Genomic DNA, 23,977 nt, shown 5'->3' on the forward strand with positions numbered 1-23,977 from the left:
CATTGCTGGTTAAATAAGATAGAACGCTAAATAGTTAGACACAAATGGAACTATCACAACCCTCTCTACATCCTTAAGTTTAATTCCAATTTCTCAACACCACATTAAAAAACCCTCTTTCCCACTCAGTCTCTCCCACACCATCCCCCGACCCCCAAACAAGCCCTATTCAAACTACCAGATTTCAGTGTTTTAAAGAATTACTCAAACTAGTGTGAGTTAAGCTAAGTAGTAATTACTCCCTACCTATCTCAACTAAACTCAGTTAATACACCGAAATTTCCCAGACACAAATCCTGTAAAGCTCATTCTGTTTAAATATAAACATTTTTCATCTTCATTTCATCTTCATTTCATCTTCATTTCATCTTCATTTCATCTTCATTTCATCTTCATTTCATCTTCATTTCATCTTCATTTCATCTTCATTTCATCTTCATTTATTCTCGCTTAATTCAATGTCGAAGAATCTATTCTCTAATCCCACATGTTGAAATTCTGCTACACTACGCTAACAATGACTCTTATTTGTTGAATCCTTCATTCACTCATTCATATCTTCATTCCAAACCACTCAATCCTAATTACTCCCAGCATCACTCTCCACCTCCTCCTCCCCTTCCTCACCCTCCTCAACCATCCCCTGCCTCTCCTTGCCCTTCGCACTCCCAAACACCACCCCATCATCCTCATGCATGCTTCCCTGCCTCGTACTCCCCCGTCTCTGGCGCCCACTGACCAGTCCAGGAAAGATCCTCGGCTCCGACGCACTGAGATGAAGATCGGAGAACCCTTCTACAGGCCACGTCCCCTCACGGCTGAGACCCCCCAGATGCGGCGACGCGGCCATCCGAGCAGACTGGACGGGCGAACCGAGCGCCGCGTGTCCGTCGAGATGGATTTGTGACGGGATGCGTGCGGATTGAGCGGGGAAGGGTTGGTAGGGCGGGATGGTGGATTCGGCGGAGGTGGTTGAACCGGCGTGAGCTTGTTTGGAGGACTCGGGAGAGCGAGGGGTTGGCATAGGGTGATCGGTGGTCGTTGGGAGGGAGGAAGGCATGTCAGTGTGAGTTGGGGGAGGATGGGCCATCGCTGTGTAGCGTTCGATCCTGGGTTTGTTAGTATGTGGTGGAAATGAGGGAAATGGGGTGGTATACATAGCGAGTTCTTGCAGGAGGGTCTCATGTCTGAAGCCCTCCCTGATATTGGGGACATTACTCTTCGCCATAAAGTTCCCCTTCACTCCTGGTAAATTACAATTCGGACCCAACCATCTTTGCTTAACAGCAAGTTCATATCCACTCTGCTTGACCGAGTTCTTGGCCAGCTCGCACATGTCGACAGCACTTAGCTTGTAAATCTGAGCCGCGACAGAGTACTCTTCGATAAGCGGTTCCTTGGTGAAAGCAAATTGTAGAGGATCATCGGTGGAAAGAGAGACGTTAAGTCCACGTTTGAAATATCCTTGGAAAGGATTACGTTCGTATGCTAGAAAGAGGGCATTGTTACTTAGTGGAGACATAGCAACGCCGATTTGTTCTAGGTAGAAGATGTATTGGAGTAATGGAACTTTGCGAAGAAGAAGACCATGACTGATACTGTGACAGCAAAGAACAGCAGCAGCAAGATGATCACTATCACCAGCCTCACCACAATGTGGTCGCAGAAGAAAGGTATTGAAACCCCTCTGCTTCCTCCATGTGTTAAGCGAAGTCATGTTAGCAAAGATGTAGTAAATCCAGTAGCTGTATGGTGGATTCTGCTTTGAATTCCATTCGCTTGGAACAGGAAATTTCCTGTAAAGTCGACGTTCAGGTTTGCTCTCATCATCGACACTGTCAAATCCAACCACGCGTTGTAAAAAGATATGAAGCTTTGGATGACTGGAAGGATCCTTGGTAACCTCAAACAGAGGTTGAAAGAGATTCTTGACGACTTGTTCGAAATTCTCCATCAACCCGCTAGACTTGTAAACATCAAATAGTCGAGGCACCTGAATCAACCAGCGAACATTGTGCGAGAAGAGTTTATTGTCGACGACCCAAGCCGCTAATTTGTCCCATTCATCTATTGTTCTTGCATATATAGATATACGCCATTCTGCCATTTGATATTTGCTTGCTTCAAGATCTGACATGACTTCTTTGGTTATCTCTGCTAGATATCTTCCATTGATGAAATTGTCTGTTTTAAGAAAGATAGTTCTAAGTCGGGATTCCCCTATAGGGTTGTACTTCAAGTTGAATTTGTCAAAACGATGAAATGAATCTGTGTGTGCCTGGGAAATATTAGCACTGGCTGGCTCTATACGTCGTAATGTAGTCTCTTACATGCATATCGAGTGTATCGATACTCAGATCATAAGCCGTCAAGTTAATACTTTGAAAGACCTCTTCCAGTGTAAGATGTTTTCCATCTCTAAACATCACAACCTCATCTGGACACTTCTTCATCTTACTCTTGATAAAACGCAACAGATGCTTCTGATTCATGCAAGCAGAATGATGTACGTGAGTATCAACCTTTCTAACATTGTAGAAATCTCTATGTGGAACTCTTTTACTGTCTGCCATCTCTTGATACTCGTTCAAAAGAACATACAAATTGAACTTTCCCTCCAAATACTGAAGTCGGCGGAAAGCAAAACTCTTACTAGGACCATCAGAGGAGACATTGAGGATGAATTCTAGATCCATATAGAACTCTCGGATGGTTGGGATATTGATCACAGGGCTGTCAATCTTGTCTGCTTCGGCATTCTCATAAATCTGATAGACACTGTTGCTGTCCATCCGGAATGTCATTTCAGGATCACTAGTGCCTGGTACTGGCAAGACGTCCTCAATATCGAAGTCCTCACCAATATCTTGACCTGGCTTGCGCTTTTTCTTGGGAGGCTTGTTGCTATTAGGGCTCTGACCCGCTTGTGATAGGCTGGCCGAGCTGAAGTTTCTCGAGGTGTTATTGCTCTTACTAATGGGTCTTTCAAGCACCATACTATTTGACATGCTTGCGTTCTGACTCCCATGACCAGCTGCGAAGCCAGTGTTGTGGCGATGGTTCTCCTCATACCAAGCTGGTTCTGGAGGTGGAGGATAGATGTTCCAATTGGGCTCATCTTTAGGATTGTCTCCATTGCTCTGCAAAGACAATCGCACATACTTGTGTCGGATGTCTAGTATTTTCTGTATGTTTGAATATATAGTGCTCAACTCGGAAGTAATTTGATCATCATTGTCGGCAAACCCGCCAGGGCCTGCTCCAATTCCCACACCTGCTCCTGCTCCATGTACTCCTTCATTTTCGAGCAAAGGCTTTGGTTCGTGGGGTAGGTATGGGTGGGCAGAATGATCTCTGGCAGCGCGATCCGCCTGGAGGAGAGACTCAGTGCGATGTATACCAACTGGACTCTGTACAAGACCTGCACCGGGGTCTTGAATAATATTGCTTTCGGGATGTTTGTTCGGATCTGCGAGGCCAGAGGGGAAGGCAGGCCTGTACTTAACAGTGCTATAAACGACTTAGCCAGCCTTCCAGAGTTTCAATCAACAATTTCCACTTACCTGCCGGTGCCCTGCTTTTGCGCACTCTTCAAGGAGCTGACACTATCAGACCGTCTCACACCAGCTGCTGCAGAAGCATCAAATCCGTTATGAGCAAGTCTGGAAGCTAACAAAGGACTAGCCGGCGGGGAGCTCTGTGATTGACCCCAGTTGCTCCCACCAGTTTTCTGAGATTCTAATTGACTTCGCTGGTAAAACAGCTTTGCATCTGTTTGACTCAATTGCTTCTCAGCGGTGTAGTCGTAGTACGCCGTCTTTTGCTGTCGGTCCCGTAAGAGCATACCATCTTGCTCGGGCAGCGGGGTAACGGCCTCTGGCGTCTCATCGTCGGACAAGGCGGCTGCTGGTAAGATTGGCGAGTCCGAATCGTCCAGGTTGTTGTGGGCCATTTGTGGTAGTTGTTGTCAAGTCTGACACTGGGCGGCGTGAAAGTATATGTAGCTCCCAAGCTGTTGGAATCTGTGCCGAGAGACGCGATTTCGTGGCGCGAATTACTTTTTCCCCAGCTTCAAGGGTTTTGTTTCACCGATTGACTGGATTAATCCCGCAAGCTTTCAGTGGGTAGATTACTAAGAATTATGGGTGACATGGACTCGGAAGTTGTGAGACTCTGAATCAACTTGACATGGAAGTGATTTTTGGTGTTAGTTCACTAACAAATTATGCTTGTAAAAATAATCTTGTTAGTCACACATAAATAAGTTCCAAGCTTTTTTTAAAAATGTATCGCTATTTTTTATTGCTATCCTACTTTTCCATTCGTGCTTACGCTGGCCCTATGTCTATTCCTACCAGAGCTCTTTGAACCTCCTTCAAGTCCGTACATGCCTCCAGCCCCAAATACAATGATTGCTCCAAGAAGAGTTCCGGGGGATAATCTATTTCCGAATAGCCATATACTGAGGAGTAAGCTTACAAGCTTTCGTACATTCAAAACAATGGTTACAGTAAGTGCTGAGGCTGCTGAAGCTAATAGGTTGACACCGCGAATGCATGCGTACTGCGTCAAGACGTTGGTGACCATATAGGCAAGTTGGCTAGGAATGTGAATCTTGCTTAGACCAGTTTGAAGTTCAGCTGGTAGACTAGTGTACGAATCTTGCCAGGGCAGGCCTAATGGTTCTGAAGCCGCGAGTTTGAAAAACTGCCTACGCATTGCCGGTAAGAAGGGCGCAAAGAGTGGGAGCGCTAGCAGATGCGAATAGAACAAATTCTCCTTCCAATGTGGACCGTATTCTTTGTATGTTTCTTCGGTATATAATCCCATGATAGCTGAAAGTACCTGGGCTACAAAGAGGATAGCAAGTCCTGTGCTGAACGGAGGTAGCCCTTGGGCGGTTTCAACACCCTTCTGTCAAACAGTTAGCGGGTAATTCTATCATCTAATGTTCAACGTGCCTTTGACTGCTGATCTGACCATGCCGCAATCACAACTCCAATGGTGAGCAGAGTGACTGCCAGAACTTGTATCCTTGAGAATCTCTTCCCCCACAGATATCCTGCCGCAAGAGTTGTGATACTTCCGCCGGACCTTAAGATGATATGTATAGGCACTGAGATATTGTAACTAAACGCATGGTTGTTTAAAACATTGATCGTGAAGAAAAGAAGAATATTGATCATCCATCTTCGTATTGGTACTCGGTTCGGCTTTAGGAATAGAGGAGGACGTTTCTTGTCGAATTGAGAAATATAACCGGTGACAGCCACAAAGAGGAATTGGACAAAAGTCAAGAGTGTTCCTTTTTCCTGTTAGAAAGGTGTTTCCTCAAATCGCATATCTGGAACATACCACTGTCTGGCTCGACCCTAAATAGATTATTAGCATTTATGCAGAAATGGTTTTAGGAATACTCACTTGACAATAGCTTCCAGCGCAAAGACCTGTATGAATCATAAGCCTCCTTCCCGACATCAAAACCACACCAATCCAGCATCACTCACATTTGAGCAACATCCGCCAAAAATCAACGCCAGCATACCTCCGACCGCCAGCCATTGTGGAATCGTCTCGACGAAAATACGTCCGGCCATGGCCAGCATCCTCGAGGACGCGGGCCGTGGATCTTCTATACCAAACATTTGTGCTTTTTCCAATGACGGCGCAGCATTGATGACCTTTGGCACGATCACATCTCCATCGTTCGAAGAGCTCTGCAGATCTCGTAGAGTCGATCGCCGACGGGAAGTTGTCATAGGGTTCGAAGTGGGCTGCGTGCTGCTCGAGTCAGCCCTACGTCTCCTTGCCATCTGGTTTTCTCGCAGGATGCTCCGACTATCTTGCGCGTATATGTCTGCTGCACGCCACTTTGGATTTCCGGAGCGTTCGGTTGGCTGAGGATGTAATTCGCAATCTGACACGTTGACCTCCAAATTGAAAGGCCAGGTTCATAGTTTTGCTGACGAAAGAAAATTCTAGGAGAATAGATGGAGTAAAGACAGGCACATGGACACTTACTTAAGGTAAATGCAAGTGTGAGATCACACTAAGGCATATATGCCGGAGTTGCTCGTTAAGGTAATCCAGGGAAGGAGGATAGCAGAGAAATGACAGGCTCGATGGACTCGACAGGCAACCAAGTATGTGGGCAAGGGGACAGCTGGTAGACAAGCAACACAGCGCAACTGACAAGCATGTAGAGCTGCAATGAGAGTGGAAGTTGGTTGGAGGTGGAGATGGAGTGGCAGAGAGTGGTGGCTCGAGTGAGGTGTGAACTGATCAGCCAGAAAAGAATGACGAGGACTCATTGGTAGGAGAAGCAAAGACTTGGCCCGCAGACTGCACCCCCCTCGTGGTGGACAAAATAATTGGCAGTCCAAATACGATATTTGTTCTATTAGGTAGATGAAATCACATATTCGTCTAACGTTTTCAGTAATTAGAGGGCTTAGAAATGAGATATAGATGAATTCATAATTGGAAGTTCTCATTTACTCTTCATTATTGAGGTAACAGAAAATACAGGAGGCTCTGTCACTTATTTTGTCTTCTGCCCGCACCCCTTATTTTTAGAAGATTTAGGGTTGAGAGGGCCGGCCGTCGGCAATTGTCGACCCTGCGGGAAGTGGCTGAAGAACCTCAGATTCCGGCCCAGGGCCAGGTACAAATGTCCGATGGACCCGTGGAGAAGTAGACCAGGAACGGGTGATCTGACTTGTTTGCTTTTTCGACCTAGTAGCACGCTTGCATACTTGAGAGATACTTGAAATCTGTACACTTTCCCTACTATTTCTATACTCGGTTCGATTACACAACGGGTCGAGTACCGTTGTAGAGGGGCTCCAAATCCTGTAGTTAATCCGTTAAGGTTGCCTGCAGTAGTGGGCATCAAATACCAGGATCACAGAGGTTAATGCGGTGTGCAGCATCGACCTGGAAGAATACGCTTCTCAACTACGTCAAGAATCCAACTTCTGCCATGTTTAATGCTACAATTTACTTTTACCGGCCTTATCAATTTTCCGTCAGCAAAAGGGCCAGATATACAGTCACTCGACCCATCAAGAATCCCTCGCCAGCATGTGAAGAAGAGGGGTAATTCAGGACCGGATAATCTCCATTCTATTTGACCCAGCTTACTTGGTGCCTACATCACCACATCACAAAAGAACGTCGTCCATATACTCGAATCTCTTGCATTATTCATCTGCGAGGTGACTAGTCTACTCAAAAACTGGAATGCCCGCCCAAGAGCTGTAATAACGTCTCCGAGATCACAACTCCTCTGACCAGTTCCGAAGTAGCAAGATCACTACCGGGAAATGTGAGCTTCTTCGGCCTACCATAATGACCATCATCCTCCGATTATCCACGCTGACAACGAGCCCTCCCCCGTGTATATGATCGCTCTCTCTATCACCAATGATGTTTGTGTTCGTTTCTCATGACTAGCAGACGCTGTAGGATGGAAGGAATATGAGAGGCCTAGACAAGGAATTTGCGAATGCTGTAGCTAGCCAAGCACGGAAGCGCCGATAGAATATGACAAGAGACTCCATTCTAAAGAAACTAAATTCTCTACAATGCAGAGAAAACGAATAACTATTTGTGGTTAGCGATGACCCAGATCCCGAGAACCGGATACTTACGTTGTTGGTGGCCGCGATGGCAATGCTATCCTCAAATGGATGCCAGCTCATGTGTAAAATCTTCTTGTTGAAATCAATCTGATCCGCGTCCGTCTCTTTACGCATTCTCCCCCCTTGTCCCGCTGCCCCAGCCGCGGGGCTACCCGCTCTCGAGTTACCCTTCTTACCACCGTTGGTAGCCGTAGGACTGGTTGATGAATTGATTGGCGTAGGAACGCCCACCTTCTTAGCTTTGAAAGCCGACTTGTCCGCCTGAAGAACCACTTCGACTTCCTTATCTGGATCTGAGGGATAGATCATGAAGTTATTGTTGTAACTGCCAGTCATTACGTTCTTCGCATCACCAGAGAAGACAACTTCGAACTTATCGAAGATGCTATCATTTTCGTACGTGTCACAAAGTCGAGGTCGAAGGTGCTCATGGATTGGGATGGTCTTCACAGGCTGGCGTTCCATGTTGACGTCCCAAATCTTCACAGTCAAATAATCACGGGAAAGGATGTATCTTCCATCATGAGAAAACCTAACGTCAGAAATAGAGGAGATGATTTCTGAGAAGAAGCTCCTTGCCGATGGGTCTTCTTCTTGCTCAAATTCTGCTTCCGTGTTAGATTTTGAAAACTGCGGGGTTGATCATACATACGCTTTGCATGCTGGTCACACAACGCACTCTCCCTCATGTCAGCTAGCTTGATGGTACCTTTCGAACTCGCATACATGAACCAATTACAACTTTGTGGATGGAACTCTGCAGCAGTAATGACTTCAGTCAATTCTTCCATGTTGGCAGGCTTGATATCGACAATATTAAAGCTTTGATCTTGGATGTTCAGATTCCAGAGGTTTATGCGCAGGTCGTCACTGCTAATGAACGTTTCTCCATCACTGTTGACGGAAATACTGTTGATGTGGTATGCGTGCGCATTGGCATATGTTCGACGAGGTACGGCTGCGACGACTGTATCATGATGTGTGAGGCGGGGTAATTTCAAATCGTGGGCGCTCGAGAAATGGACATTTGACATAGGACGAACCCCGCCACCACCACCGACCGAAGTACCTGGCGTCAAATCGTGGGATAGATTGTTCTCGGCGACTACTTTTAGAGATTTTTCGAACACTTTCCATAGCTTGATTGTCTTATCGTTTGTCGAGAGAAGATAATGAGAGGCATTTTGGCGTTTGCACCATTTGATTTTGTTTATCTTTTCCTCGATTTCGAGAGATTTGAGGTAATCGAATTCGGGTTCGTGGGACTGGAATTCGGTGTGGAATTTATATTCACAGGTTTTTTTCTGCCCACTATGTCAGCTATATACTCTGTAGAGAAACCCGTTTGCCATGGAGCGATTTCACATACTGTCTCATTTCTCTCAAATAAAACAACTCGCCCGCCTTTGTCACCAGTGGCAAGATAATTACCAGTGTGATCAAACTCGACTGTCGATATTATGTCGGCTATAACATCATAGGTTAGCATTTGTTGCAGGATACTTCGACAAAGTACTTGAGCCACGCGTCGGAGGCATGCCTCGCAGAACAAGGAATTGTATAAGTCGGTCAGTGCTAACCTTCTGTTATATCCTCGACATCCCCCTTATCTCCAAAACATCTGGCATCAAGTTAGCATCACTGAGCAGAAGAAAAGCCCCTGCACGGCTGTATGTTTCAACAGACCATGTGCGGCTTGCCTGGTCTTGTATATCGGCCACCGAGGGAGGGGTACTGACTGTGTGAACTTCCATGTAGGAGAGTTCGGTTCTCCTTCTACCATTTTCGAGGCCCGTTCAAAGAAGAAATAACCTTCGCCACGGGTATATACGCGAACACCTTAAGTCTTGTGTTATGAGGCCACTATGAGCTGGATCGCGTCGTCGTGGTTGTAGTTGCAGTTGGTCGGTTATGATGCTAGGAAGGCTGAAGTTGGTGCCCACGATTTGGGTGTGACTCGAAAGCGATGTGTCTGTGAATCAGTAGAGCTGGCGCGTCGCAAGTCGCAGACAAATTGGAGAATAATATGCAGTAAAGACTCGAATGGTTGTGTTGATGCGAGGAGTATGGTTGACAAAGATGACGCTTTGGCAGAAGCTCAATCTTGAGGTTCCGTTCGGCGTGCCAAGACTTTCACTTGACGAGAGCGGTTGAACACCACCAAATTTGTCAGGCGCGTCTCACTGGTTTACGTCTTTCCTAGCAAACTTTCAGTCCAAACAACAATCTGACTTCTTCTGTCTGTCATCACAAGCACACGGCTATCATGATATCTTAATTAGCTTATTGTCTGACAAGAAGGAAACATCCAATGCACTCTGGAACAGGATAACTCTCCTGCACAACAAACAGACGTCAATTTCTTCAGACATAATTCCAGCAACGTTCCCGGATACAAATATCAACAACCAGCTACGAGAGCGAAGTCACTGGCTACCCCCAAAATCCGAATACAACAAAACACAGTCTTAAGTTGAATTGAGGCCTTGAATGTAACTAATATCCATCACGTGCACAGTTTCAATAGTCTTCGGACGGATTCGGAGCATGGACGGCCATTAGTAGCTTCACATGCTAAATAACCACTTCTGAACATTCTTCCTATCTATACAAGCAGCTAACGTAGGGGAGTTTGCTTGAAGTATAGTCGTTATTATATTCTTCTTACAGGTTCGTGTGGGTCAATCTACGATGAATGCAGAGAGTCGTCATGGAATGGAAGCATGCAAAGTAATAGCAACCAGTCATCAGGAAACATGGAATCAAAAAAGGGAAAAGAAAGAGCTCCTAAGGGAAACACTGATGATAGTGATCGCAATTCTACCGGGGTCAGAGATGATTCCTCTCTTCTTTCGAGGATAGCATCTTCAGCAAGTGGTTTAACAAATACCGTCCTTGCAGCACCCACTGGCATGGAATTGAACGAGACTAGCCATTCAGCGCTCTCAGGGTCAGGAAAGCCAACATCTTCTAGCGCGAGTGGGAGCCAAACTGTGGCGACCTTGGGAGAAAACTCCAAACAAATCCAGCCCTCAATCGCTGGTCATGCCTTACAAGAAGGCATTAGAGCTGGTCACAACGCTGAGCACATCAGCAAGACTGAGCAAGAATTTTCAAATTTCCTTGACGGAATTGATAGCTTTGTACCTTCTGAAGCAGCACTAGTCGGTGGTAATGGGCATGAGAATGGGGTTGATGAAGCTTTTGAATACGCTTGGTCAAGATCGCGTGCTGCCGGTGATGCTGCAATTGGAACATACCCACACTCGTCGGTACAAGCGCAAGAGACTCGAGATGGGGAAGCCGTTCTTGCAATACTGGCAGATCGGAGTTCGCTGGATGATCAATATGAATTGCCACCTGAGGAAGAAGACCTGACCAAAGATTGGAAACTATCTGCTGATCAATTAGCTCAACTGGCATCATTTCCCCGAGACCTTTTCCCACCATTCGATCTCCACGGCAGAATTTCTCCCGAGAATCCTCTTAACCTGACTGTGGGACAGGAAAGTCAGTTACTGAACGGTTTTGCTACTGAACAAGAAGAGACTCTGTCAAGAGAACATTGGCGAGATCAGTGGGACAGCGTTTTGAGTCGTTATTCTGACGAAGTATGGGGAGGACTTTTACCACTAGCCCAAAAGGCTAGGAAAGAGGTAGAAGAGATGCAAAAGAACCCATCTGCTATTGAGCAAACACCAAAAGCACTGCGTCGGCTTGCAGCCATTCTGGGGCATCTACAACAACGATAATGTCAATTGGATCATGTGTTCAGCACCTACAGATTATTGACGGTATATGATACCCACCAGTTTATCCTGTTTGACCTCTCAATATTTGAAATTCGGAGAAATAGTGCAGACCACTCCTTCCAGTCCGTACAGTACAGGCTTTGTAATTGGGTGGCCTTTCAATACTGTCCCACGTGTTATACGACCCAAGTATACTTCAGCATCGTTCTACAAAAACTCAGCTTCGCTCTCGATATCCCTCTTTGATTCGGCCAGCCGAAGAGTTTCAAGGTTGCTGCCGCTCCATATGAAATCCGAACCGTACGATTGGTTTGGGGTCTAAAACTCAAGTCTACGTCGCATGTCTGAAAAGACAATGTGTATATGAAACAGTACCGTCAGCATTGATATGCCTCCTTTCTAGCGGCTAGGAATGATGGACCAAGTTTAGGATGCCTTTTACACTTTTCCTGTGTTCTGGCGGGTGCAGCTATGCATAGGTCAGGCTGAGAGGTAGCATCAATCAGCCCCTAATGTGAAAATCTATGTATCGATAACTTACAAATATTGGATCAAAACCGAGCCTGATTTAGACGCACGGCGTCCTGTCTGTGACGTGGCATGCATGACCATGTGCATTGCTATTTACGAAATGTCATTTACTGACGATTCATATCATTGATATATCACGATTGCATTCCTCACGGCTCACGTATTAGTTAGTCTCTTGATCTTATGATCGCAATCCATTCAGTGGACATTCTCTCTAATCATGGGCTCCATCGAACCCGTGGCTCTCGTTGCTCTTCTGATATCACTAATTGCTCTCTTCACTGCTGCTGGTCAGTTACTGCAGCAATACTTTGCGACAGCTGAAGGTTATCGACGTTGCCAACGCTCAGTGATGGGCGAATTTTGGGGCTCAAGGACGATGTTAAAGTGGAAGTGGCGCGAATTTCGCTTCGAGACTATCTACTACGTGCCGAAACTCTCTATCAATCTATTCTATGCGCACGACGCCTTGGAGAAGAAGGCAAACAATAAAATATGGGGTGGCTACTCCATAAACCAGAACCTAGATCCTAGAAAGACATATTTACTGATGGACGAGGAGGCAGAACCTATACGGACTGAACGTGAGTGATCCTCGAACATTATTACTTAATTTCTTTGGTTCTATCGATTTTTAGAGCTTGACTTGACTCGGCTCTATGTGCTTTGAAATTTCGATTTTGATCGTGTCTCTGGTGGTCAATTACGGAGCAAATGGGCTGACGACTTAGAAGTCGGAAACGAAATATCCCAAAGTGACGGCGAAAAGGTCTGTTGGGTACTGCTGATCAATCGTCTTCAACTCGCAGAACGGGACGTAGGCACTGTTTATCCGGAACTGAAAAACATTCAAACTGCTCAGTGGCATCAGACTGGTCCAAAAAGGATAGGCGAGCAATCTCAGAGACAAATTGATGGAGCTCGACTCCAAATTCTTAATAAGGGACCCCCAACGAAAGCGTTCCAGGCTGGTGTCAAGACATATTTGCCCATCAACGTTGACGTTCCTGAGAATCCGTCGACATTCAGAACTACCCCGTGCTTCCAGGCCTACCGGCGCTCATGGGATTTTATGGTGAGTAACTATCATCTAGACTGGGGAATTTTGATAGCTGAATTGATGTAGCCCCCTGACGTCGTCCGACCGTTTTGCCTATCTACGATTTCAGATGTTGCAAGTATTGCGTGAGTACCAGACTAAACACCTTTGACAATACGCTCCCATACTTCAAGTCTGAAATATCATTTAGTTTACGTCTCGGTATGCAGTGGAAAGCGTTTGACCCCAGCAATGGAAAGTTGAGTGCAGAGGGCCCTGGCCACATTTTCACGTCTCGCTTTGTTAGATCCATCGGTATCTGCCTTGAATACACGTCCACGGGTCCAATTTTGAATGAGTCCTGCGATCTCGGTCTCCTACTCCAAAAAGCATACTTACCTGTGGCTGCTTTGTCGGACTTAGCTTTCGGGGTCGTTCCAGGGAACAAACGCCTCAGTTGCTGGGATCGACCGGTAGGGAGCATGGAGAGGATCATCGAATATCTTGATTTCTTGGATAACACGGGAGCCAGAAATCTACGCTTATCTGCATCTCTTCTGGATACTATGAGACTCAAACCCGGTATGCTTCCCGGCTTCAGCGACGTTATTCCTCTGACAGCCCCGAAACTAAGCCACAAGGAAACACTCTTGTGCAATATACCCTCGCCAAACAATTACTCTTTAGGTGTTCTTCGATCACAAGATGGCCTTCTTGTGTTCTCCCAACGGCTTCGTGAGTACGTTATCTCGCAAGCTGATCGAGTATCTTCTCACTTGAGCGTCGTGTTGTCATGGGTGGATAAACTAGAGAAAATTCCACCATGGGTTACACATGAATCCGCCTGGGCTTGTGTTCCATCCATGGTCATTTCAGAAGGTTCCATCCAAGCCGCGTTCGCGTATCAAGCTGAAGTCCATGATGCACTTGACGAGATAGAGATGCGTTTGGTCAGCCTTAATGCGGATCCAATAGGCTCAATGGAAGGTGATCACAAAGACAAGAGGAAAGGATTTTGCTACGATACTCTACTTGTGGAGCATATTCGAATGGCAGTTGTGGTTAATAGAGAACTGCTCTTTCCGGAGCAGAGGACATTGGCAGTCTCCTCACCAACCGAAAAGAAACAGGACCATAATGAGGTTCCAGTAGGCAAAACATGGCTACAGAACAGCATGCATGCATACTGGGAAGAGTTACCTAAGCTTGCCTGTCAGGTTGATTCTATCACTGGTTGTGGTGAGCAGCTAGCAGCTGATGCTTGGATTATGATGATGTTTAGAGCCTTTTGTTGGCACCATTGTCATAGGCTACATTCACAAAAGATGATCTTACCCGTGGAGTGGCATCAAAGTCAGATGCCGATATATATGGGATGAGGGTAGGGTTTCGATGTTTTGCTAGACAGTATGTCCTTTATTTCAACGACCTAACCTGTACAAATCATATACCAGCACGGTGATATAATATCAAAGTAGAGACCACGGACATGAGAACATTCATAATGTTACAAACCCACATTTAAGCCTGCCCCGATCAGTCGCCAGCAATTACAAAATCCCATGTTAACGCCCTTTGAGCGCTTTGAGTAACGTTATAAAGTACGAACAGAAATTCATAAACTCGACTTGCCTAGCATACAACACTCACTGCTTCTTATTCTTCTCAACGAAATAATTTGCTCCAATAACCTTGAGACCCTCCCTATTTGCCCAATCCCTGACTCCATGTCTCTTCTTATCAGTACCCCAATGCTGGCGATCACTAGGAGCAGTAAGATTCGTATTATCACCCTCTAGTAAAACGAAAACATAACGATGATACCCCGTCTTCGCAGGCGGCCCAGGAGGTTTATCTAACCCAATTAGCAACGCAGCCAAACTCCTAGTAAAAGAAAACTCACACTCCATCAACTCCTCCCCAAACGCATCCTCATCAATACTAAAATCCCAATAACTCAACGGTTCCGGCACAGGAACAACACTAATCCAATGGCACATCTCAGACCACTTTGGATCGTCTCTCGATGGCGCATCTGGATCTGTTAATGCGATTGTCAAGCCCTCGGTCTGAGACATCTCTGGACAATAGAGACGGAGTGAGGGTCGTGATTTGGTGGTTGAGGTCTTGAAGTGGTTTCCGAGTGCTACGGGAAGTTCACGCTTGCCGGTGGAGTAGGAGGGGACGACGAAGCATTTTGGGGTGAAGTCGTCGAGGACTTGGGGGATGATTTTGGCTTTGGAGAGGCTGGAAATGATTAGTTTAGGTGTTTATGGGATTTTTTAAAGTGTTGGACGAACGCTTTTTTGATCACGCCGAATCCTCCATCGCCGTGAGTGAGTATCTTTTGTTGGTCTGCGATTGTGTAATTGGCGAATAGGGTAATTATTGTGAGATATATAATGGATCGGAGAGCCATTATTATAAGTAACTGAAACAGTTTATGATTTGAATGATTCTTTCAATTTCGAACCCCCTTTTAACATAATATCTCACAGATCAAAGGATGGATATTTTGGCGATTAGATTGTAGGATCCACCCCGCATTTTGAGATAAATATTGACAGACGTCATTTGACGCCTCAGGCAAAATGCTGAATCCTCCATACATACGGACGTATATTTCGCAGACTTCGGATTCTTCTGAATTTTGCGGGAAACAAGTGAAGAAAAACCAATAAAAATTACTTGACTGGACGACATCGTGCTTAGCTCCGTTACTGGAAATCAAGGGTAGTGACTCAGTCATGGTCTATCTAGAATCCAGTCCATTAGGATCGTCAGCGAGACAACCTAACCCACCAGTCCGGTGAGAAACACTGAGTTAATAAACAAAGTAACGAGTAAAACAATTTCTTCGACTGCTGCAAATACCAATACCATATCGTCTAGTCTTGACGACTGATTCTCGTTATGGCTACTCCCCTGAGTTGGGGACAGACATAAGCGAGGAGATGCTCTCAACCTACCTAGTAGGTACCTGAACTCAATTCCGCTTTGATACGTGCGCAGAGAGATACTCTCTAAGGATGTGACTACAAGAGGGCATCCTTCTTCGGTTGGCTCATTAGAAGCTGTGAACAATTTCTGCAGCTGTGGCACAAACGCCTGAGCCGAACGTGCGATGGTATGTGTGGCCAACATTCGACAATCTACCCTTGTTCGAGTTTCTACTTAAGTGAGTCTCGTAGTTTGAGAGAGAAAGCTTCAAAGTATGACTCCGTGGTATGGTAACGGGAGGTTCCGCATTGGTTTGTCTTACTGTCATACATGGCGAAAGAGTCACCTAGGAAGGTAGACGTCTTTCATACCTCGATATGCGTATCCTATGTGGTAAGGGCAATGACGTTGCAAACGACCTGTCACCATATAACGGCGTCATTTTTGTAATTTTTGTCGCTTGAGTAGATGGGTATCGTGGATTGAAAGAAGTGAAGCAAAGACGAAATAATAGGATTATTTCGATGTTTAGGTTGCGTTGCTATTGATGTTGGGAAGTACCCAGTTGAGAAAAACAAGATCCACTAGTCCTACCCCTGTCGTTGAGCCACAAGTGGCGCATGAGCAATGAGCAGCCGAGCAGTTTGATGCGCATGAAGGTCTCAATAAACTTGGAAATTGAGAAGAAACACCGTGTACCACTCTCGAAAAGTGAAGCAAAGATCTCCAGACCACTTGATCCATCTCAGTTCGGATTTCTAGGGAAAGGCTTGCTCCCCTTCGACACATCCGGGCTTGTCGATCGTTGTTGAGGAAAAATCTCCTGCAAAGGTGCAAACGCGACGCAACAACAACCTCGACCGCTTTCCACCCCCTCGCTCCCGTCAGAGCCTTATAACAACTTAAGCACATCGCAATGGCAGCTCTAGGTGAGGACTTGCTTGGGATAGTCAATAAGCTGCAGGACTTGGTCTTTAATACTATCGGCAATGATAGCTTAGATCTGCCCCAGATTGTACGCCAAACTTTCTAGCTTGTTGAGCATCTACTGACCTCTATACAGGTCGTCGTAGGATCGCAGTCCTCCGGAAAGTCTTCAGTGCTTGAGAATATAGTCGGTCGGGATTTCCTGCCTCGAGGAAGCGGCATCGTGACACGAAGACCTCTGATTCTCCAGCTCATCAACGTCCCTACCGAGGATGAGGATTCCCCAGAACCACACACGGGAGCTGCGGTAGCAGCACAGCCAGAATGGGCAGAGTTCCATCACATCCCAAACCGAAGGTTTACAGAGTTTCAAGATGTAAAGCGGGAAATCGAGAACGAAACAGCTCGCATAGCAGGAAACAATAAGGGAATCAACCGGTCGCCCATAAACCTGAAAATCTACTCGCCTCACGTTCTTAGTCTGACATTGGTGGATCTTCCTGGGCTTACGAAGGTAAAAATGGCTTATTATCTGGAAGTAATTGTGGCAGCCAATGGCTAACAGGAGCTGCACAGGTCCCAATCGGAGACCAACCTACAGATATCGAGAAACAGACCCGAAACCTTATTTCCGAGTATATTGCCAAACCCAACAGTATCATTCTCGCTGTATCGCCCGCGAATGTAGATATTGTGAATTCGGAAGCCTTGAAGCTCGCACGACATGTCGATCCGCTGGGCCGAAGGACAATTGGAGTTTTGACCAAGATTGATCTTATGGATCATGGAACCAACGCTCTGGACATTTTATCGGGTCGTGTGTATCCTCTCAAGCTTGGGTTCATTGGTGTTGTCAATCGATCGCAACAAGACATTCAGGGAAACAAGTCTTTGGCAGAAGCACTGAAGTCGGAATCCGATTTTTTTAAGCATCACCCAGCGTACCGCAACATGGCGAATAGATGTGGTACTCAATTTTTGGCAAAGAGCTTGAATACCACTTTGATGGCACACATTAGGGAAAGGCTCCCCGACATCAAAGCGCGCTTGAATACCTTGATGGGACAGACGCAACAGGAATTGGCTAGCTATGGAGATATGCACTTTAGTGGGAAAGAGCACCGAGGATCTCTTGTTTTGCAGTTAATGACCAGATTCGCAACATCATTTATTTCATCTATAGACGGTACATCAACGGAAATTTCTACCAAAGAACTCTGTGGTGGTGCCAGGATCTACTACATCTTCAACTCAGTATTCGGAAATTCTCTCGAAACCATTGATCCTACAACAAACCTCTCCGCTCTTGACATCCGAACGGCAATTCGAAATTCTACTGGACCGCGACCAAGTCTTTTCGTTCCAGAACTTGCATTTGACCTTCTGGTAAAGCCGCAAATTAAACTCCTCGAGATTCCCAGTCAGAGATGTGTGGAGCTTGTGTACGAGGAATTGATCAAGATTTGCCATACATGTGGCTCCACAGAGTTATCACGATTCCCTCGATTACAGGCCAAACTGATCGAGGTTGTATCAGACCTCTTGCGCGAACGTTTAGGACCAGCTTCCAATTACGTCGAATCCTTGATTTCTATACAGCGCGCCTATATCAACACTAATCACCCTAATTTCCTTGGCGCGGCGGCAGCTATGAGCAATGTAGTAACAAACAAACAAGACAAGGAGAGAAAGAAGCTTCTTCAAGATGAGCGCGAGAGGCGGGAAAGGCGGCGCATGAAGGAAGTGGGCAGCAATGGGTTAGACACACCAGAAGAAGATGAGGAGAACGGAGTAGAGAAGGTAGAAAACTTAGCGGTCAGAAAGCAGCTGCACAAAGGAACTCGAAGCATGTCACCTGCTGTCCGTGAAAACGGAGTTAGTGGAATTACCTCAACAATGAATGGTTTGCGAAGCGGCGAACAGGGTGTTGGGGGTGCAAAAGATTCGTTCTTGAACTTCTTTTTCAGCAAAGAAGGGGGCACTGGAGCAGTACAACAAGCACCTGTAACAAATCCAAATCTTGGAAGACATGTTAGTCAGAGCTCGGAGCCAAGCTTTAGCCAAAGCATACGGAGGCAAGAAGAGCGCACACATAGAACACCGGCTCAGCAGTTGCGGGAAGACGACTATGAGCTTGGAAGGGCACAGAGAGATTATGACTACAACTCGCCATTTGTAAGAATTCCACTATTTATGTACAACATCAATTCTAACATTAGACAGGGTAACAACAACGAGCCAGCACTCACAGAACGAGAAGCGATGGAGACTGAGCTGATCCGCGCATTAATCTCGTCTTACTTCAATATCGTCCGTGAATCGATTGCGGATCAAGTGCCAAAAGCAGTAATGCATCTTTTAGTAAACCACTCCAAGGATGCAGTTCAGAATCGCCTAGTAAGCGAGTTGTACAAAGATTCTCTCTTCGAAGAGCTATTGTACGAGGACGATGCTGTGAAGAACGAGCGCGAGAAGTGCGAAAAGCTTCTCAAGACGTACAGAGAAGCGGCAAAGATTGTAGGAGAAGTTGGTATATAGGGGAAGTCCTCTTGACGGACAATTGTTAAGAGTATGTTGCATGTCGGGGGCGCACGCGTTTATGGTATGGGGAGAAGGACGACCACTCTGTAGAATACTGTATTCTTGCTGTAATTCTCCCGACTCACTCGGTGCATGGGGGTTCGGTAGCTTGAAATTTCAAGCGTTTGTCCATAGAAAAGAAACTTGACTCTATGAAATTCTGAGGTTATGTTTTTTTACGAGATATTTCGTGACTTTAAGCATCGCTTACTTCTTGCTGACTTTCAGTTTGTCAACTTAGTAAGGAGCTTGTTGGCTGTGCTAGCCAATCATCGACCCTCGAATGAAGCGGGAAAGCTTGGAGAGCCTCGGCGGCTCTGGGCAAACCTCAAGGGATGCAATACGAGCTGAGCAGAGCTTCCAATGAGCGATTCGCACGTCAATTGTACCAACTCAATTAGGAGACCTAATCTTCCCCGCATCAGTAAGCTGTTAACAATATCTTGTAAACTCTCACTCTCTCCGAGTTTGCATTGTGATTAATTTCACATCTAGAACATACTTTGCAAGCGAGCCAATTCGAGTCGCACATCTCACCAGGAGGTCAACCTCCGCCACACGCCGTTCCAGCCTCATCTGTTGTCGGATTTTAGAGCCAAGATTGGCATGTCAGCAGCGTGCAGGAAGGCCAAGCCTATCAAAATATTCAGGGTCTCTTTGATTTTCTGATAAAGCTTCCTGCATCTTTCTGATCGGATTTTCAGATGCAGATTTGAGCTTCATTCACTTACGTCTCTCTTCTCGGTGTCCGAAGTCTTTTTGGTCGCTCACCAGTTGCTACGCGTTTGCGGCTGATACAGTTGAGATTGTGAACATGTCAACAACGCCAAATGAGACGTTGAGTGGTAAAACACTTAACGGTCAACACTCTCACCATGGCCATCATCGTGCGAGACGTATACGTAATTTCGTGCTACCTAATGGGAGAGAAGTTCATATCGCGTTGTCACCAGAAGAAGCAGAGACACTTCGTCAACGGCTCGAAGCAGTCCGCGGCGAAGATGAACCTTTCGATCTGGTAATTAGCGGGTCTCCAGAACATCTAGAAGCTTTGCGAGAAGCTCACGGTCACCATGAACGGAAACGAGAAGCTCTAAAGGAGACTCATGGCGCTGCTTATGATGAGTTTGAGAATGTAAGGGCAGAGCTTGAGGCGTTGGGAAATGAGTTGCATATGCTCACTGATCATTCTGTGGCCCTGGATGCGAATTTCAGCAAGTATGGGTATTCGGCGCATCTCAGAACTTATGACGATGGGAGTCCTGCGGCGAGCTCGAGGAGTAGCAGTATTAGTGGATTTCATGATCCGGACCATGAGAAGAAGGACTGGGAAAAAGAGAGGAGTAATGGGACTGCTATCAAGATTTATAATAAGGTAAGTCCTTTTGTCTCGACTTGCTCGCTGGTCTAGTTTATCTGAGTTGGAGTATTCATACTGATAAATCATAGCCGGTCGTTCGTCAATACTTCCATAAAGGTCTGTTGTGGAGAGCTTCAGAGACCACCGAAGTTATGTCATTTGAACTGTTCGTTGACCTACTCTACGTTGGTATCTTGGCCATCAACGGAGACCATGTATCTGAAGACCCAAACGGGCACGAGCTGCTACGATTCGTTATTTGCTTCATCATGAGCTGGAAGATTTGGAGCGACATGGCACTTATTGTTTCTTGGTTTGAAACAAACGACATTATGCAAAGACTTTCAATACTTTTTATCATGGCCTGTCTTTTAGGGTATGTGACTGTTTCTTTTCATTCGTAATTAATTTATACTTGAGCTAACAGAAACAGTCTCACAACACAAATGCTCAGCGCGTTCGAGGACACTTGGACGATGCTGGTAGCTTTCTATCTCACGGCACGTCTATTTATGGCGTCCTACCTCGTCCTCCTCATGTTTCTCATCCCGATGATCAGAAACATGATGATAGTACATGTTACCATGACACTGATTCCGTCGGCTCTCTGGATTGGAAGCATCTATGTCGAATATCCAAATCGTCTCATTCTTGTCTGGATAGCAATATTCATAGATCTAACAGGCTCAATGTTTGCAATCTTCTTCATCAAAATTTCGAAAAAGTTATCTAAGAGACTAGGTGCTTGGTCGGATAAAGTATTCGAATTCTACCCCGCCGTCAATATCGAGCACAAAGTCGAGCGTACGAATGCTTTTGTCACGTTGGTGTTTGGTTACTCTGTCGTTGCAATCATCTATCAAAGCTCTTCCCATTACGGATTGAATGCCTTTTTTGGAAAAGCAGTTTTGGGTCTTATCCAAGCGTTCTGCTTTAATTGGATATATTTCGAAATCGACGGCATGGATCTCTTCTCTCACGCAATCCGAAGAAACGTCACATCTGGTAAGTCATCCTCACGCCCATCACTTGCAACCTCATACTAACCATCCCAGCCATGCTCTGGAGTTCCGTCCACCTCCCCTTCATCATGGCCTACGTCCTGGGCGCCGCCGCCCTCTCGAAACTCGTCGTCGCTCACGACTGCGCAGACGCTGACCCGCACGATCTCACTCATTTCTACGAAGAAAAATCCGAAGAACACATCCCCGTCGGCCTCCGCTGGTTCTACTGCGGCGGCTTCGCCATTGCTCTCGCTGGCATGGCAGTCATCTCTCTCTGCCATATTCACAAGGACAGTGCGAAAGGCATTCGAATCCTCAAACGCTATCGTCTCATCAACCGCTGCTGCGTCTGTATTATCCTGCTTCTCTTACCGCTGAGCGAACACTTGAGTAGTTTACAACTCGTTAGTATTGTGACGGGTTTGTTGGTCTGGGTGTTACTCATGGAGCTCTGGGGCGTGAGTTGTCCGGAAGATACGTGGTTCGGACAGGAGGGCGGGAAGTGCAAGTATATTGCGAAGTGTAGGATTAGTAAGAGGGATTTGGAGAGTGCGGTTAAGGGGGGGCAGGTTATTAAGGTGGAGGAGCTGAAGGATCGGGGGGAGAAGGGGGGGATGTATGAGGTTGCTTGATGCGGGAAGTTTTTGTTGAAAAGTTAGGGTGGTTTGAGATGGTGGGAAAGTAGAGCTTGGTATGGTATAATGTTAATGATGCTAAACAGAAATTACAACTAAAAGTGTCCCAGCTCGTCTTTTCACTCTTTGAAGAATGGTTCTGCAAACTATCATCAGCTATATCAGATCAGTTTACACGTTATGCATTTTAGATTTCTTTCATGTAACGAATCCTGCGAATGGAAACTATTCTAGGTGTGGCCTTTCTGATGGACTAATAGCAAGTATCAAAGCTCTCTCTCGTCTAAGAGGGTAAGATATTGGCCTTCTTATCTCAAGCTACTCTACAAATTCAAATACTTATCCATCTGGACCATCTCCCGAAGTTCCTCTTCGCTTAAACTCACTCCCCATTTATCTCCACCCCCCATCGTCTTCTCCCGCGTACTTACCTCAGTCATCTCTTTCTCTCGCCATGTTCGCGAGTCGGAGCGCTTCTTCGAGTGTTAAGGCTCGTGATTTTTGAAATCGAGGTGGTGCTTCGATATGATGTATTTCAGACGTTTCGCTTGGTGGAGGCGAGGGAAGATGAGTGGTTTTTTGAGAGGGAGAGTGGTGTGGATGGTAGGTTTGTGAGTTGTTCTGAATATCTAGGCGAGGTATGAGATGTCATGTCATTGGGAGGACTGATTCTCATGAAGTCTTTTTGTAGTTCTCTCGGATCGACATACATCGGTGCTTGTCCGACTTCTTGAATGGATGTCCTATCTCTCGGAGGAGTCATTACGTCTGACAGAGTAGTTACGTCCAACTCACGCTCCGTAACTGCAGAACCAATAGGTACCCTCCCAACCCAATTCATCTCCCCATTAACCTCATTCTTCTCAACCAACCCACACCCACCATCCCCTCCCACATCCTTATACCCCCTCACCCTCCTCCCCGGCCCTCTCGGCTCCCTCCCCACAACTCCTTCCCCCTTCTTCCTCATCCTCAAAACCTTACTCGCGATCGTCCGCTCCGTGAACAGCCTATCCACCGACGGCAACTCCAGTCCAGGCTCCACAGCCCGTAAGTATTTCACTTCTTTCATGATTTCCGCGCCTACTGTGCCGTATGTGAGGTGTAAGCGGCGGAGGTTTGCGTTGTTGTTGGCGGTGTAGTAGGCGAGGAGGGCGCATTCTGTGGGGGTCCAGGGTTGGAGGGGTGGCATGGTGTAGGGAGTGAAATGGGGTTGGTTGTGTTTTTGGGGTGTATAGGGTTTTGTTTGGGGTTCAGTTTTGTATTTGGTGGGTTTGTGGGTGGTGATGGAGGTGTCAATTTGATTTATACCACTGGTGTTGAAGTGGGTTGTTCTGTCAGGGAATAGTTGTTATGTATAGAGAGCCAAATTCTGTAAGTCATGATAAAAAATTGATAGACTTGTGAGTGCCAGGTGAAATAGTATCAAATAGAATACTATTACTCTGAAGTGAGTTCATGGTGATTAAGCGAGACTGGAAATTATTATTTGATACTCAAAATCACTACAAACTCACCCCAGAGTAACAGTAACATATCTGCGATAGTAATAATAGTAGAATATCT

At 46.1% G+C, this 23,977-nt stretch overlaps 9 protein-coding genes across 9 annotated transcripts; 4 read left to right on the top strand and 5 right to left on the bottom strand.

Annotated features, from left to right (window-relative positions):
• Positions 1-580: 580 nt before the first annotated feature.
• Positions 581-3,952, bottom strand: GLAREA_05618 (Metallo-dependent hydrolase; the record flags this gene model as incomplete). The annotated part of the gene is made up of 4 exons (XM_008078907.1): positions 581-1,109; positions 1,158-2,278; positions 2,331-3,510; positions 3,564-3,952. 4 exons carry the CDS (start codon positions 3,950-3,952, stop codon positions 581-583), a joined length of 3,219 nt encoding a protein of 1,072 aa, XP_008077098.1.
• Positions 3,953-4,305: 353 nt separating this feature from the next.
• On the bottom strand, positions 4,306-5,813 carry GLAREA_05619 (Multidrug resistance efflux transporter EmrE; the record flags this gene model as incomplete). The annotated part of the gene is made up of 5 exons (XM_008078908.1): positions 4,306-4,914; positions 4,995-5,305; positions 5,356-5,372; positions 5,422-5,447; positions 5,508-5,813. The coding sequence occupies 5 exons, from the start codon at positions 5,811-5,813 to the stop codon at positions 4,306-4,308; spliced, it is 1,269 nt and encodes a 422-aa protein (XP_008077099.1).
• Positions 5,814-7,581: 1,768 nt separating this feature from the next.
• GLAREA_05620 (WD40 repeat-like protein) lies at positions 7,582-9,426 on the bottom strand (the record flags this gene model as incomplete). Its single annotated transcript, XM_008078909.1, has 6 exons — positions 7,582-7,605; positions 7,653-8,248; positions 8,296-8,947; positions 9,013-9,110; positions 9,224-9,264; positions 9,383-9,426. 6 exons carry the CDS (start codon positions 9,424-9,426, stop codon positions 7,582-7,584), a joined length of 1,455 nt encoding a protein of 484 aa, XP_008077100.1.
• Positions 9,427-10,399: 973 nt separating this feature from the next.
• On the top strand, positions 10,400-11,395 carry GLAREA_05621 (uncharacterized protein; the record flags this gene model as incomplete). Its single annotated transcript, XM_008078910.1, has 1 exon — positions 10,400-11,395. The coding sequence occupies one exon, from the start codon at positions 10,400-10,402 to the stop codon at positions 11,393-11,395; it is 996 nt and encodes a 331-aa protein (XP_008077101.1).
• A 751-nt stretch (positions 11,396-12,146) lies between these two features.
• GLAREA_05622 (uncharacterized protein) lies at positions 12,147-14,274 on the top strand (the record flags this gene model as incomplete). The annotated part of the gene is made up of 5 exons (XM_008078911.1): positions 12,147-12,510; positions 12,658-13,001; positions 13,053-13,111; positions 13,177-14,182; positions 14,248-14,274. The coding sequence occupies 5 exons, from the start codon at positions 12,147-12,149 to the stop codon at positions 14,272-14,274; spliced, it is 1,800 nt and encodes a 599-aa protein (XP_008077102.1).
• Positions 14,275-14,611: 337 nt separating this feature from the next.
• Positions 14,612-15,384, bottom strand: GLAREA_05623 (PEBP-like protein; the record flags this gene model as incomplete). Its single annotated transcript, XM_008078912.1, has 3 exons — positions 14,612-14,820; positions 14,869-15,212; positions 15,266-15,384. The coding sequence occupies 3 exons, from the start codon at positions 15,382-15,384 to the stop codon at positions 14,612-14,614; spliced, it is 672 nt and encodes a 223-aa protein (XP_008077103.1).
• Positions 15,385-16,821: 1,437 nt separating this feature from the next.
• Positions 16,822-19,370, top strand: GLAREA_05624 (P-loop containing nucleoside triphosphate hydrolase; the record flags this gene model as incomplete). The annotated part of the gene is made up of 4 exons (XM_008078913.1): positions 16,822-16,920; positions 16,969-17,346; positions 17,409-19,007; positions 19,056-19,370. The coding sequence occupies 4 exons, from the start codon at positions 16,822-16,824 to the stop codon at positions 19,368-19,370; spliced, it is 2,391 nt and encodes a 796-aa protein (XP_008077104.1).
• An 856-nt stretch (positions 19,371-20,226) lies between these two features.
• On the top strand, positions 20,227-22,408 carry GLAREA_05625 (uncharacterized protein; the record flags this gene model as incomplete). Its single annotated transcript, XM_008078914.1, has 4 exons — positions 20,227-20,787; positions 20,862-21,148; positions 21,206-21,777; positions 21,828-22,408. The coding sequence occupies 4 exons, from the start codon at positions 20,227-20,229 to the stop codon at positions 22,406-22,408; spliced, it is 2,001 nt and encodes a 666-aa protein (XP_008077105.1).
• A 538-nt stretch (positions 22,409-22,946) lies between these two features.
• Positions 22,947-23,603, bottom strand: GLAREA_05626 (uncharacterized protein; the record flags this gene model as incomplete). Its single annotated transcript, XM_008078915.1, has 1 exon — positions 22,947-23,603. The coding sequence occupies one exon, from the start codon at positions 23,601-23,603 to the stop codon at positions 22,947-22,949; it is 657 nt and encodes a 218-aa protein (XP_008077106.1).
• Between the last annotated feature and the right edge of the window lie 374 nt (positions 23,604-23,977).

The sequence above is a fragment of the Glarea lozoyensis genome (genome assembly GCF_000409485.1).
Source record: "Glarea lozoyensis ATCC 20868 chromosome Unknown GLAREA10, whole genome shotgun sequence".
Lineage (NCBI taxonomy): Eukaryota > Fungi > Ascomycota > Leotiomycetes > Helotiales > Helotiaceae > Glarea > Glarea lozoyensis.